Source organism: Bos taurus, chromosome 1 (genome assembly GCF_002263795.3).
Source record: "Bos taurus isolate L1 Dominette 01449 registration number 42190680 breed Hereford chromosome 1, ARS-UCD2.0, whole genome shotgun sequence".
In the NCBI taxonomy this organism is placed as follows: Eukaryota; Metazoa; Chordata; class Mammalia; order Artiodactyla; family Bovidae; genus Bos; species Bos taurus.
Window position 1 is genome coordinate 83,751,071 of NC_037328.1, and position 14,630 is coordinate 83,765,700.

The 14,630-nt window shown below is 41.1% G+C and overlaps 2 protein-coding genes across 5 annotated transcripts in view; one reads left to right on the forward strand and one right to left on the reverse strand.

Moving 5' to 3' along the window:
* The window catches only part of MCF2L2 (MCF.2 cell line derived transforming sequence-like 2), a 259,746-nt gene that overhangs the window by 98,460 nt on the left and 146,656 nt on the right, over positions 1-14,630 (forward strand). For all 4 annotated transcript variants that reach the window (XM_005201629.5, XM_005201631.5, XM_005201630.5 and 1 more), the window contains 3 exons: positions 8,129-8,253; positions 8,838-8,952; positions 9,552-9,671. In XM_005201629.5, the coding sequence (XP_005201686.2) occupies positions 8,129-8,253; positions 8,838-8,952; positions 9,552-9,671 (360 nt within the window). The remainder of the gene's footprint in view (positions 1-8,128; positions 8,254-8,837; positions 8,953-9,551; positions 9,672-14,630) is intronic.
* The window catches only part of B3GNT5 (UDP-GlcNAc:betaGal beta-1,3-N-acetylglucosaminyltransferase 5), a 75,593-nt gene continuing 61,971 nt past the window's right edge, over positions 1,009-14,630 (reverse strand). The window contains 2 exon segments of the mRNA NM_001076979.1: positions 1,009-1,564; positions 2,514-2,667. Coding sequence (NP_001070447.1) covers positions 2,653-2,667 — 15 coding nt within the window. The 3' untranslated portion in view covers positions 1,009-1,564; positions 2,514-2,652.

Below are 14,630 nucleotides of genomic sequence, written 5' to 3' on the forward strand. Positions count from 1 at the left end.
ATCTTCTAGATAGGCAATATATGAAGAGAAAAATCTTTGAATGACTGGTAGTACATGTAAAAGGATTGAAGGTAAGACCTGTGAAAAGCAGCCCCTCCAAAGGGAACCCATTCCGGTGTGGTGCTGGTGAGACAAGGTGTGTGAGCATCCATTCAAGGTGCACACTCCTATGATCTGCTCAGGACAGAACAGGATATAATGGACTGAAATTGCAGGGAAGGAGGGAGGGATGGGAGTTGGCTCTTGAAGCATAAGTTTTCCTGAGGTTGTTGTGAAGTTTTGGGGCAGAATAATAAACTGACTTATTGCTTCACTTCTCTCAGGGATGTGTCTTTTTTCAGTGGGGAACCAATTTGAGAAATAGGACTATGAAAGTGCTCTGAATTGGATTTAAGGAGAGGCACCTATTAAAGGATTCATAAAAGCATGTCAGAACCTGCTGAGAAGGCAGCTTGGCAGATTCTTTTAGGCCATGCAGTAAAGAGAAATCCTCTCAGGTCTTACTGGATGGGTGCCAGCCCCTTTCTGCCACCAGAAGCACAAACAGACCAAAGCTATTATTTGGCAAGAGAGGGCTTCCCCAGTGGCTCAGTGAGTAAAGAATCTGCCTGCAATACAGACAACACAGGAGATGGAGGTTCAATCCCTGGGTTGGGAAGATTCCCTGGAGAAGGAGATGGCAACCCACTCCAGTATTCTTGCCTGAAAAATTCCATGGACAGAGGAGCCTGGCCAGCTACAGTCCATGGGATTGCAAAGAGTCAGACACCACTGAGAGACTAAGCACACAAGCACTCCAGAACTCACCAAGGCAGCAAATCAAGGATAGAAGGTTGATACATCATAGCATTACATGTATCCTTGCTGTGTTGAGCATAAGAAGAGCTGAACTCTCTTATCTGTGACCCAGAATATGCAAACATTTTGCTTTGCTAGGTGGTTGAGTTTTTATTTATTCAGCATGTATTTATGACCTACCATCACATTCCAAGGAAACAAACAAAATGTAAACTCAAAGAACACATAGTTTATTTAGGGAAGTCAGAGTCAGGTAGTTGAGGCAAATTAATTCTTCTGTGTGTCAGGGAAAACTGTTTAATTCTGTCTTTAAGGTCTTGGTTACCAAAAAGAGTTCAAAATATATTCTCAGAATTACTCTGAGTAATCAAAAGGTCTGGTTTGAAACTGTAGAAACTGCAAATTCCCTGGAAATGTCTTTTAGAAGCTTGACCTATTTCATTCCAAACATATTAGCCAAGTTCACCTCCCACGGTTCTTGGAAGATGGCATGGGGTGTGGAAGGCTGGGTCTAGGGCACCTCTCTGAAGTCTGCTACAAAAGGGCTGGTGATCCATGCACACAGGTCACAGACCATAGGAGACTGCAGAGCATCAGTTAATATATGGGTGTGATGCTAAACATCAGAGCCTGTAGGAAGGCATTGTGAACAGGGCTCCAGCCTAGGCTCATGAGCAAGTATGTTCTGTATGTCGTTCCAAGAAGAGTTGGGAGAGGTTGCAGAGCAGAAGCATCAAGATGACCAGGTGGCCAATCAGGGAGGCCTCTGGGGAAAAGATAAACAGAAATTGGATTTTAGATGAGGACACATATCTGAGGGCTGAAACCAGCTGTAGGTGCAGTGAGGGTTCATAGGGAAGGTAGATAAGTAAGTATTCTGTCATCTCTACACAGGTAGAATTCCACGGAGGTAAAGGGAGGGAAAGAACCAGCCTCCGAGATGGAGTAATGTCATTTTTTTTTAGTTCACAGTAGCCAGCAGTTCTTGGAATTAAAACAGGATGTGTCCAAGTCAAATTATTGTGCTGTACACCCTGAAACTTACACAGTGCTATATGTCAATTATATCTCAGTAGAACTGGAAGAAAAAAGAGTATTAAGTGAATTTGGGTTAAATTTAAATTATTCTGTCTTTATTTGACCAAGTAATATTAATATTCTTTTAAAGACAATACATAGTGTTTCTTCTGTGATTACTAATTGTTGACCTGGTACAACTTTGATTTCTTTGCTTCATATCTTATAAATTAGAAGCAAAAATTCCAAAATCATTAAACTAGATTTAGATTTTTCCTCTTTCTGATCCAAAAATGATTTAGAGAGAAAGGGTTTATATTACAAAAAAAAGGAACACTGTTTAAACTTTTACTAATAACTCAGTTTTATGATCACTTATATATAATTTTATTTTATTTTGATTAGAGTATTTTATCTACTTTTTAAACCAAAGTTTCTATGACTAATTGAATATTTTTTCCATTTAGAAAGCATCTTTTTCCAAATGAAAAAATAGTGTAAGACTGATTCTCAGAACAGTGAACTTTTAAGTCTATTTAAATATCTATACGAGTTACAGTGTGTGATTTATGGCTTCCTCCTATCCTGGAGAGTTTTTGACTGAACAACACAGTATTAAGAGACTTGGTTTCTTGATTTCCTCTCCCCAGGGGATCTTTGAGAGCCCTTATTTTAGATTCATATAAGTACATAGTTACCTCTACAATCAGCCAATGAAAGTAGGAGAGTTGTTGAACTTGAGAACTTTTACAGCCTGTGCACTGATTCTGTGTGTAGTTGTTACCACATTCTTCAGAATTATCAACCAAAAGAATCTCTTCTGTCTTGACCACACTCCTATGTCAAACCAATCTGGTTACAAAGAAAAAAAGTCTCAGAACATACATAGCAGAAGAAACAAATCAAACATTCAAGCAAACTTACCACTTTAAAGGAGCTCTTCTCTAGAAGAAACATAAATTCTTTCCTTAAGGCAGAGCCACACGTTGGCTTTTAATTCATATTTATGATCAAAAAGGCTCCCAATAGCAATATGTGCTATTTTCTGTCCAATAAGATTGTGGGCACTTGGGCTTCATATTAAGACTTGAAACTTTATTTTCTCTGTGATTTTGCTATACCATGGGCTTCCCTTGTGGCTCAGCTGGTAAAGAATTCTGCAATGCAGGAGACCTGGGTTCGATCCCTGTGATGGGAAGCTCCCCTGGAGAAGGGAAAGGCTACCCACTCCAGTATTCTGGCCTGGAGAATTTCATGGACTGTATAGCCATGGAGTTACAAAGAGTCGGACACGACTGAGCAACTTTCACTTCACTTCACTTCGCTATACCATCTGAGGAAGAGAAAGGAAGAGAGAGTCCTGTACACACATTCAGCATTGGTCTTCTTTTGGGGGAGACTAAGGTCCTCATAAATCAAGACAAGCACACATAACTCAGCACACTTATCCCGTCCCTGCAGGTACTTCTTGCACATGGATGAACAGTTGGAGCATACCTTTAGAGCATGTACACACAGGGACCCCAAACTCCTCTGATAATTGGATCCTTCTCCAAGGAGAGCTCTCATTTTCTGAGGAAAGGCAGCCTTGACAGAATACAGGCCATCTCTCAGTGTACAAGCAGTATGTCCACACTCACCTGCTGCCACTAGGATCCTATCTGCACAAGAGAAAACTCACTGAAACTCCCCAAAACATATATAGATGTTCCCAGAAGCAAGTCCCTGAGCTCCTCCTCCAGCCTGAATGCCAGCAGTAAAAAAAAAAAAAAAGACCAAGGATATTTTCTTTCCATGGGAACAAAACTAAAGATCCTTGGGCTGTAGGACAACTGGGAACCAAGTTCCCATCTACACGAAGCAAGGGAAATTGAGGCTTGCCTCACATCGTATATGAAGATTCTCTTAAAATTGATCAAAGAACTAAATGTAAAGTCTAAAACTATAAAACACTTGGAGGAAAATACAGATGTAAATCTTCATGACTTTAGATTAAGCAATGGTTTTGTAGATATGACACCAATTCTGGTCAACTTAACCATAAAACGACAAATGCTGCTGCTGCTAAGTCGCTTCAGTCGTGTCCGACTCTGTGTGACCCCACAGACAGCAGCGCACCAGGCTCTGCCATCCCTGGGATTCTCCAGGCAAGAATACTGAAGTGGGTTGCCATTTCCTTCTCCAATGTGTGAAAGTGAAAGTGAAGTCGCTCAGTCGTGTCCAACTCTTAGCAACCCCATGGACTGCAGCCTACCAGGCTCCTCCATCCATGGGATTTTCCAGGCAAGAGTACTGGAGTGGGGTGCCATTGCCTTTTCCAACTCAATTTTAAAACAAGCAAAGGTAGTTAGGACTCCTTGCTGTCACTGCTGAGGGCCTGGCTTCAATCCCTGATCTGGGAACTAAGATCCCACAAGCCACAGCAATGCCAAACAAAATATAAGTAAAAATTAAAAAATAAAAATGGGCAAAGGATTTGAATAGACATGGGTTGCAAAGAGTCAAACACAACTAAAGTTATTTAACACACACACACATATCCAAAGAAGGAATATAAATGACATTAATTCCCAGGTGGCTCAGTGGTTAAGAATCTGCCCGCTGGTGCAGGAGATGCAGGAGACACAGATTCAATCCCTGGATAGGGAAGATGCCCTGGAGAAGGAAGTGGCAACCCACTCCAGTATTCTTGCCTGGGAAATCCTGCAGACTAAGGAGCCTGGTGGACCACAGTCCATGGAATCACAATAAGTCAGACACAACTGAGCGACTGAGTACAAAGCACGTGAAGACATCTGCAATATCATTAGTCAGTAGAGAAATGAAAATTATAATTGCAATGCTATACCTACTAGGATCGCTATGCAGTCTGACTGCTGTATTCATGATTCTTAATCCAAGGATTCAAACTACTGTGGTTTGAAAATACTTTAAAAAATTCCAGAAAATTTCTAAAAGCAAAAAATGGCAATTGCCTTGTACCTGGAAATGACTTACGTAGCATTTACATTGTATTAGGTAAGTAATCTAGAGATGACTTAAAATATGCAGGAAGATGTCTGTATATTATATGCAAATACTATATCATTTTATATAAGGGACTTGAGCATCTGCAGATTTTGGTATCTGAGGTGGGTCCTGGAACCAATCCCCTGTGGATAACAAGGGAAAACTGTGCTGGCATTGTAAATTTGACTCTATTTTCTTTGTAGGAAATCCCAATAATAATATTAATTTTATTTGGAATTTAAAATACCTATATAATCTGATGGTTTTTGAAAACATGTTTCCTGGCTTTGTTCACTCAAAAGGACCTGGAAGCAAAGACACCCTAGTAACAATGCATATGCTAGCTAGCACTCAGATCTTGATTTATAAATATCACTTTCTATCAAGAGAAAGCAAGACTCCTTGGAGAAGTAGGAAAATATAAAAGACAAGAAAGGAAAATACAAGAAGGACCTGGAATATTTTGTTTTGCCAAAAACCTAGAAAGGTCCCAAAGATTAATCAAGGCTCAATCAAAAAGGGAGAACCAGCTCAAAGAGGGGCTCACAATGGCCAAAGTTGGACACTTTAACCATCAAAAACAATAATGACTACAACTGACTAACATACCAAAAATATTAAAAAATTTGAGTATGTAATAATAACCCCCAAAATAATAGAAAACTTATCTAGTGGCCTATACTCTTTTAAAATGTGAGTGATTAAAAGAATTAAAGGCCAAAGAACTGGTCCTAATTAAAGACTAAAGAGATATGACAATTAAATACAGTGTTCAAGTCTAGATTGGACCCTGGATTATAGAAAAAGGAATTTTATAAGGGATGTTACTGGGACAACAGGAGAAATCTGAATATGAAATTTGCATATTAGATATTGTATCAGTGTTAAACATTTATATTTTTTTACTATTGTGGGTATTTAAGAGTCATGCTCTTAGGGCAAAAGGTGCACGATATCGGTGAATGACTTTAGATGGTTCAGAAACAATTTATGGGGCAAGGAGAAAAGAAGGAATAGAGGGAAGGAGAGAGAAAGCAAATGTGACAAAACATGAACAGTTGGTGAATAGGGATGAAAAAGTATATGGGAGTTCTTTGTAAGTCTGTTTTCATTTCAAAATTTTAAAGTTTGAAACATGAAAAGTCTCTCTCTCTTTTTTTTTCCAGGAAACAGCTAATAAATGTAAACAAATAACAGAGTTAGAAAATCCTAATGAAATAAATGACTAGGGCAACAATCATCAATCATCAGGTTGTATGTGACTTCTGTGCTGATTTGTCAGTGGTCTGCTCCATATAGGTATTAAATATTTTGAGTTGTCACCACTGTGAACAAGGACAAACTGCATTTTGGGGTTGGGCAACTTACCTTTATGCTGTCCAAGAACCATGGTTCCTCAGTCTTTCCCTCCATGTTTATGGCAGATTTGGGTAACCCTATTGAAGCTTTTGTATAGCGAGAAGGAGAAGGGAAAAGCTAAGAGCATTTACTAATGACTGCTTTTTTCTCCCCTCATCATATCTTGTTTTTAATCCATCTGCAACCTTATTTCTTTAGACTATTTTTAATTCATCCAACCTATAAATATTTAATGAGCACTGATGAGATAAGAAATGAGGGCTGATACCTGAGAGTGGAAAAGAAGGGTTATGACCAGTTCCCAGGCAGGAATACCAGCCAGGTGGCAGACTTGGGGCATTACCTGGAGAGGACAGAGCCACAGGGTCTGTCCAGAGAATTTTGATCAGAGGAGTCAAATCTGTCATCAGCCCAGATCTTAGGACAAGTTTGAGGCTGGGTGTAGGTAGTGGAGGCCTTCCCAAGGATGAATCCTGAGGTGAGATGGGGGACAAGGAGCAAAGGTATAAGGTTGAGAGGGCCTGAATTTCTGTGTGACTGGAGTGGAGAGTATAAAACCCTTCCACGGGGAATGAATGTGCTCTGCATCAGTGAGGTTGGTGGTGGCTAGCCTGCAGGAAGAGATTTTGTGTTTGTGTGCATCAAGGAGATTGCTTGGTAATTATGGGCCTGTTCTTACCTTTAGGGCATACCAAACCAGCATCTTGAGTGATCCAGGAATGAAACCCCAAACTCACAGCTGCAAAATTCTAGGCCAGACTCCATCCTTTTTGGCCTACCTTATATGTAATGATCATGGCATTGAGAGATTGCGTGCACTATGCAAGTAGAGGACTAGAGCCACTGGATTTGGAAGGAGATAACCTGACATCTTCCCCAGTTGCAATGCCCTAAGTCCCCATGTAAAAAGAGAGAATAGAATTGCCTTGGAAATATGAATCTTCCCATGTCAAACTGAAATTGCTGCTCATCTCCTCTGTACTTTGATAGTTGAACAAGGCCACACTTTGGGGTAGGGGCAGGACTGGCAGGTGTTTATTGATGAGACCATGGTAACCTGTATGGCATCTTCCATCACTTAACATTCGATATCTGCCATTTTCTTATTTCTGGCCACTATTTTGGATTAAAAAACAGATTTTATTAACTAATTATTTTAAATTTATAGTAACCTGAGATATGCACAAAATTTAAGAGTTGTTGCTTTTGGAGTGGGAATGTGGATGGGCTGTGGACATAACACTTGGTTTTTCAATATGTGCATGTGTGCATGCTGTCACTTTAGTCACATCTGACTCTTGTGACGCCATGGACTGTAGCCCACCAGGCTCCTCTGTCCATGGGATTCTCCAGGCATGAATACTGGAGTAGGTTGTCATGCCCTCCTCCAGGGGATCTTCCCGACCCAGGGATCGAACATGCATCTTATGTCTCCTGCATTGGCAGGCAGGTTCTCTACCATTAGCACCACCTCGTAAGCCCCTTTTCAATATGTACTGTTTTGTATATTTTGAATTTTGTATCATGTGTTTGTATTATCTATTAGGATGAAGTTAATCTATTTAAAAAGCTATAGGTTGACTTTTACTTAGCACTTAATTTGCTAAATATAATAATATAATAAAAATATACTTACCATTGTACTCAGATTTCCCAGGTGGTGCTAGTGGTAAAGAACCCAACTGCCAATGCAGGAGACATAAGCGACTCAGGTTCGATCCCTGGATTGGGAAGATCCCTTGGAGGAGGCAATGGCACCCCACTCCATTATTTTGCCTGGAGAATCCCAGGGACAGAGGATCCTGGTGGGCTATAGTTCATAGAGTCACAAAGAGTCAGACTGTGGCAACTTAGCATGCACACATGCACCACTGCACTCATCTGAAGTCTACCTAAAATTTGCTTTTAATTTCTTCTAAGACAGACTGTATTTTCCTTTCTCTAGGATGAGCTGAAATTACTTGGAAAGCAAGGGGCCACATTGCTGTCATGCATGCAAGAACCGGCAACCAAAAGTCCCACCAGCAAACTCAGTCTCCATGAAGTTGAGAATGTAGCTACCATGGAAAGGTGAGTGAGAAGGGTGGTATCTGATTTTTCTGGAGAGAATACATAGAACCAGATGATGTGAAACAACCAAGAACAGATTGGAACAGCTGCCGATGGGTCTTGGTGGGATCAAGGAAGAAGAATATTTGAGACAACAAAGGAAAAACCATAGTGTCCTTCTGGCATCCATCTACAGAGATCTTTTTATGAGAAAGCCATTCCCTCCTCCTATGATCTACTTTCATCCCAGGATGTCAAGGAATATGGTAGTATTTACTGAGCCTTCATTGCCAAAAAACTGTTTGGTTAGGTGCTGTGTTTGCACACCTGTCTTCTTAGGTGGAAAGAAATAGGCAGAAAGGTAAGGCTACCTGGGGCACATTTTAAAGCATGGCAGCTGCATCTGAGGTTTCTGCCTAGTACTGAGGGTATCCTGATTGAAAAATGGGGAACCAGCTGAACCATGAGAAAGTCATAAGTGACACAGACTTCAAAGTAAGGAGATCATCACAAGTAGTAACCCTGACTCAAAACATGGGTGTTATCTGCATGAGCCTGTGGAAATGCACACTAATCACATGTCCTTTCTTGTTCTTTCTTGACAGGTTATTAGTTCAGTTGGATGAAACACAAAAAGCCTTTATTCAGTTCTGGTCTGAGCATCACCTGAAGCTTAATCAATACCTACAACTACAGCACTTTGAACACAGTTTTTGTGAGGTGTTATTTTCTTCTTTAATAAAACTTCCTTTTATGGTTCTGTTAGGGGAGTGCACAGTTCAGTGATTTCTGGTTCTCTCTTCCCCCTTGAACTCTGGGTATCAGGCTCTGCATCTTCTCCTAATCCAGTCCCTTCTATATATTTTTAATTCCTCTCTCACCTTTTTAGGTGGGGGTAGCAATGTACCAGAATCCTATTTTCCCACATGGTATTTCAGTGATGGTTTACCTTCCTTTTTGATTCAGTGTAGCTTCAATATTCCATCTACACATTGTCTCAGCACCCCGAGGTGTTTTTTTTTTTTTTTACATAATTCATTTACTTTAATTGGGGATTAGATGATATGCTTTTAACATTATTATTTGCATTTTGAGTTTATTCTTCAGTCATTCATCACATTTATGAGGTTTTTATTAAGGCATTTCAGTACCTCCAGTTTAATCTGAAAGCTGATAAGCTGTTTAAAAAAAAGTCTATATAGATATACACATATCCTGAATCGTTTTTGGATTTTCAAGTTGTCTAGAGTATGACAAGCCTATACCTGCAGATGAGATGTCCATTGGCTTATTTCTGGGCTTTCTAATATGTCTTGTAGGTTAAGCTAGCCCTGGATAACTTGTTGGCGGAGCAAGCAGAGTTTTCTGACATCGGAGACAGTGTGATGCATGTGGAACAACTTCTTAAGGAACACAAAAAACTGGAAGGAGAAGGCCAGGTTTGTTTGTTTGTTCCATTTTTGTGGACTGGGAAGAAGGTCCCTGTGGATAGTGACAGATCATGGCCACTCATTAATTGTGAGAAGGTTGCCAAAAGACACAGGATTGCCCAAATACTTTTTAGTGACTCCACGCCCACCCTCAGGTCCCCAGGGAATTATGCACATTAACAACTATGAGGAATAATGCAGGCAGTACAAGTTCTGTTAAGGCTGCCAGAGCACCCAGTTTAGGGTGGAGGCTTAGGTGGGGTGAGAGTTCCAGGTGGCCCTGCCCATGTATTCAGTGACAAGGCTAGGGAGGAATAGCAGGAAGTAAGGTCACATTGGGTGTGTTACCCACTGGGCCGGATGTGGACGTGGGCTTGGTGGTAAGGAGGGGAAACTTTAAAAGGAGAAATCAGAAACAAAACTAGTTTTATAAATAAGCAAGGTGGTGAAAAAGGGGAAATTGGTCCACATCAGTTCTGTTGCTACAGAGTTGGTAAAGCTTTCTCATTTCTCATGCTCAAAGAGTTGTAAATATCAGGCTTGTAAAGGAATATATGCCTAAAGTTCTCATAACCAAGTTAAACAGTTTCCCACGATCTGTACACAGATCAACACTTAGGAGTAGGTCTATCTTCAATCTTTACAGATTTGGCTTGTTACAAATTAAGAAAGACCAGTCAGTTCTTACCAGAGAAGTTCCTCTCTGCTTTTCTTTAATTAGGGCCCCTTTTTTGTCTCTTGGAAACTAAGTCTTCTATAGTTGCCATTTCCATTCTGAGCTAATCTGGAGGCGTCCTTCCTCTAGATTATGGTAGATGGTAATTTCATGGTACTAGAGGTTTGCTTCTCAAAGTGTGATCCTCTGGCCAGCAGCATAGATATAACCTCAGTGAGAACTTATTAGAAATATGGGGAAATCTCAGGCCCCGCCTCAGAATCAACATCTGCATTTTAATAAGATCTCCAGGTGTTTGACATGCACATTAAAGTTAAGTGTTTGACATTCGCATTATTGTTAGAGACATTTTTTGTTGTTGTTTGGTTGCTAAGTCGTTTCCGACTCTTTGTGACCCCATGGACTGTAGCCCGCCAGGCTCCTCTGTCCATGGAATTTTCCAGGCAAGAATACTGGAGTAGGTGCCATTTCCTCCTCCAGGGGATCTTCCTGACCCAGGGATTGAACCTGTGTCTCATACGTTGGTGGGCAGATTCTTTACCGCTGAGCCAGTGAGGAAATTCCCTAAAAAAAATGGTAACAAATGTAAGCCAAGGCCAGTCTGGCTTTAAGAGCTATCAGTTGTGAGTTCTGAGCTGAAAGTACTTTTGCAGTGCATGAGCACGCAGGCCCACCTGTGCACGCAGACTCTCACTCAGCAGTCCCCCCTTTCCCTTGTGAGCACCCTGTTATCCATGATCGTTGACAGCTAATTGCTTTAATGCTGAAGGCATGAGTTATGAGAAATGTTTATTAAACAGTGAAAAAAAGCTGAATTTTGTGTATGTGATATCTGTGTCTCAGAGTCTCCGAGATACTCAGTCTCAGAGTCTCAATTTTATGTAACTTTAGTTTTTTTCAAGTGAACTCCTTATTAAATGTGGATACTATGTATTTTCATTTATGTACATTCATATTTTAGGGAAAATATGCCTCATCAATCCCAGTACCTTCATTTTTGGTTTGAAAAATATTGTTTTATATATAAATACATACACAAAGGTAGCTGCTGACCTGATAGGAAGGTATTCATTCATCACCAGGTATTCCTTGTCTTAGATTCTGTGGCTATAAGTGGTGAACCAGACAGTTCAGTTCAATTTCAGTTCAGTCGCTCAGTTGTGTCTGACTCTTCGTGACCCTATGAACCATAGCACGCCAGGCCTCCCTGTCCATCACCAACTGCTGGAGTCTACCCAAACCCATGTTCATTGAGTTGATGATGCCATTCAACCATCTCATCCTCTGTCATCCCCTTCTCCTCCTGCCCTCAATCTTTCCCAGCATCAGGGTCTTTTCAAATGAGTCAGCTCTTTGCACCAGGTTGCCAAAGTGTTGGAGTTTCAGTTTAAACATCAGTCCTTCCAATGGAACACCCAGGACTGATCAGTCAAGACCCTATTTTCACACAAGTTGCGTTCTACTGGGGAGAGACAGACAAGTGACAGTAATCAGATAAATTAACATCAGATAGTGACAAATGAGATGGAGAAAATTACAGGACATAAGAGAAAGTGAGTGGGGGATACTACTTTAGTAGTTAGGAAAGGCCTCTCAGACCTTTGAGATCTGGATAGCCATTGCAAAGATTTAGGGAATAGCAGTCAAGGCAGAGAAGCTGCAAGGACAAAGGTCTTGAGGTGGAAACGAGGTTCAGAGTCCCAGTAGTGTGGCTGGACTGTAGTGAGCTAGGAAAGAACAGATGGGAGCACTGGTGGTGAGGATTAGATTTTATTCTCGGTGGGATAGAAAGCTGTTGGACAGTGCTCTGGGTTGTGTTTTAAGTACTGAGGGTGGATCTGCATGACTGCATTCACATTCTCTCTTCTGCCCACCTCCTTAGACTTGTGATCTTTGGTACATACTTTAAAAATCGCTGACTGTGGGTAGGGGTCAAACCTGTGGTCACAGGACAGCTTTTTTGGGCAATGTTCCTGAACCAGCTGGACTCACCCACTGCAGATGACCCACAGAGTCCACATTGGTTTTACCCATTCTGTGCCTTGTTTACCCTGGTTTTTCACTTGTTTTCTAAAGGATGCAGTAGACCTTTCCATTTGCCTTTGAGTGATCCAAACAAAGCCATCTAATAATCAGGACTTTTTAAACATACCTTCACTCAGATTTCTAAGTGGATTGTTTCTTCAAGTGATATGGGCTTGGCTAATCTCTTTGTCCTGTAAATTGTTAAAGGAAAGAGGTGATGTTTGGATAGAATCTACTAAAATATGCTTGAGGTTTGTCTTTTCTCAGCACGTTCTTAGCTTCTTTTGCAGCATAACCACACACTGATTTCTGGGTTGTTGCCAGGTTCCTTATTCTGTGTAGTAGTATCATCCTCACAGGTTACCTCTGAGTCAACTCTAACCAGATCCTCTTGCATACTAATTGAACCTGCTCTTTTACCCTGTTCTGGTTTGAGGGTTTAATTGTCTTTTGGGTGCTCAGCTCTCATTCTTAGAAGAGATGGTTTCAGTCCCCCCTCACTTCTTTAAAAGCAGAATTTCCTATAGTGTTTTGGCTGTGAGGCATGCTCAGGCCATTGGTAATGGGCCAGCAAGGAATGGATCCAGACAAAACAGTGAGACCCAACACTTTTTCAGCCTTGACATCTCCCTCCAGGGCTAGGGCCCAGAAGTTACCCTACTATGTCCAAGAAGGCATGGAACCCAGATCATTAACCTAGAGATATAATGTAGCTGGAAGGGCTACATGACTTTTTTTTGTAGTGGAAATTTTCAAGTACACAAAAAAGTACGTTGACTAGTACAAGGGACTCCCATGTGTCTACAACTCAGTTCCAACAACCATTAACTTTCTGCCTTTCTTGTTTCACCTGGCTCATTTCCCCATGCATGCACTCCACTCCTCTGCTGTTACTATCTGTGGGTCTGTTCTGGGTTCCCTGATATGGCAGCATCACCCCTTCTTCACCATTTTCTTCTACAGTAGATATGCCCATCTTCCACTATAGCAGTAGAGTCTTTGGCGGGTGGGGGGTATGATAACTTGTTATTACAATAAAGGCTTTGAATTACAAGCTGCAACTTGACTATCCAGCCTTCTGAATTTTCAGCATCTGAAAGATGCCAGGTAGACTTATGATCAGAGCACTGATTTCAACTATTTCTTTCTTATTATTTCTTTTTGTGCTTTGGAGGTTTTGTTCCCTGATTACCTTGAGCAGAAGCTGTATAGACTGAAAAACAAGCTGCAATTTGGAGGTTTTTCAGTAAAGCTCTTTGCAGGCAACTAAAGGATTTGATAGTCATAGCTGTACAGCCATTATTCTAGCACGTGTGGGGAGACCATGTGGACTGGAAGGTGGTAAGACACAGGCTTTGGAGTCAGATGGAACTGGATTCAAATCTTGGCTCTAACAACTACCAACTGTGTGACACTAGTCAAGTCTCTTAGCCTTTCTGAATGTATCCTCTCATCTATAAAATAGATAATAATGATTCCTACAAGAGTCCCTGGGACGATGAATGAACCTGATGTATAGTAAGGACTTAGTGAGTGCCTGGAACATAGTAGGTGGTCAGAGCTTAGAAGCTATTAATATCCATTCATTTCAGTAATTTTCCAGCCATCTGGTATTGACTTATGTGTTGTATTTATGGATCTCTTCCCCAAATCTATTTGGACTTATTACTCACATCTTTCCTCCAACATTGCAAGCATTTTAAGAACAGTTCTGAAGGTGTGATGCAGCACGCCAAATCCGGGGCAGCTGTGACCACCACAGGATGCTCGGGGAGCATCCATTGGTAAAGTTCCCTGGGCCCAGAAAACTTGCACTATTCTTAATAAATTAGGTGCTGGACTTAGAAAAAAGTCAACAGAGATTTCCTGACCAAGTTTTCCTGTTTCTATATTTGGCTAAAGTCAGACAGGTTCAGTCAACCAAATGAGGTCTCTGAGCTCGGGCAGGACAAGCACAGCCATTTTTCTCAGTATGTGTTGGCCGCAGCTAGATTCTGGAGCCAGATTGCTTGAATTTGAAGCCTGGCTCTTCTCTTTCCTACCCGGGTCACCTTGGGCCATTGTGTCTCCACTCCTCTTTTGTAAAACACCCCTCTACATTAAAGGTTTATTGTGAAGAGTTAAAGGAATTGTTAATGTAAACATTCAGAACAGTACTTAGCATATGGTAAGCTCTCGGTGAATGTTTTTGTTGATATCACAGAGGTAGTGGGGTAAATTCTGGGCTGCAGAATGTTTCCTAGGTTCAATCTTCAGTGGCTGAGCAG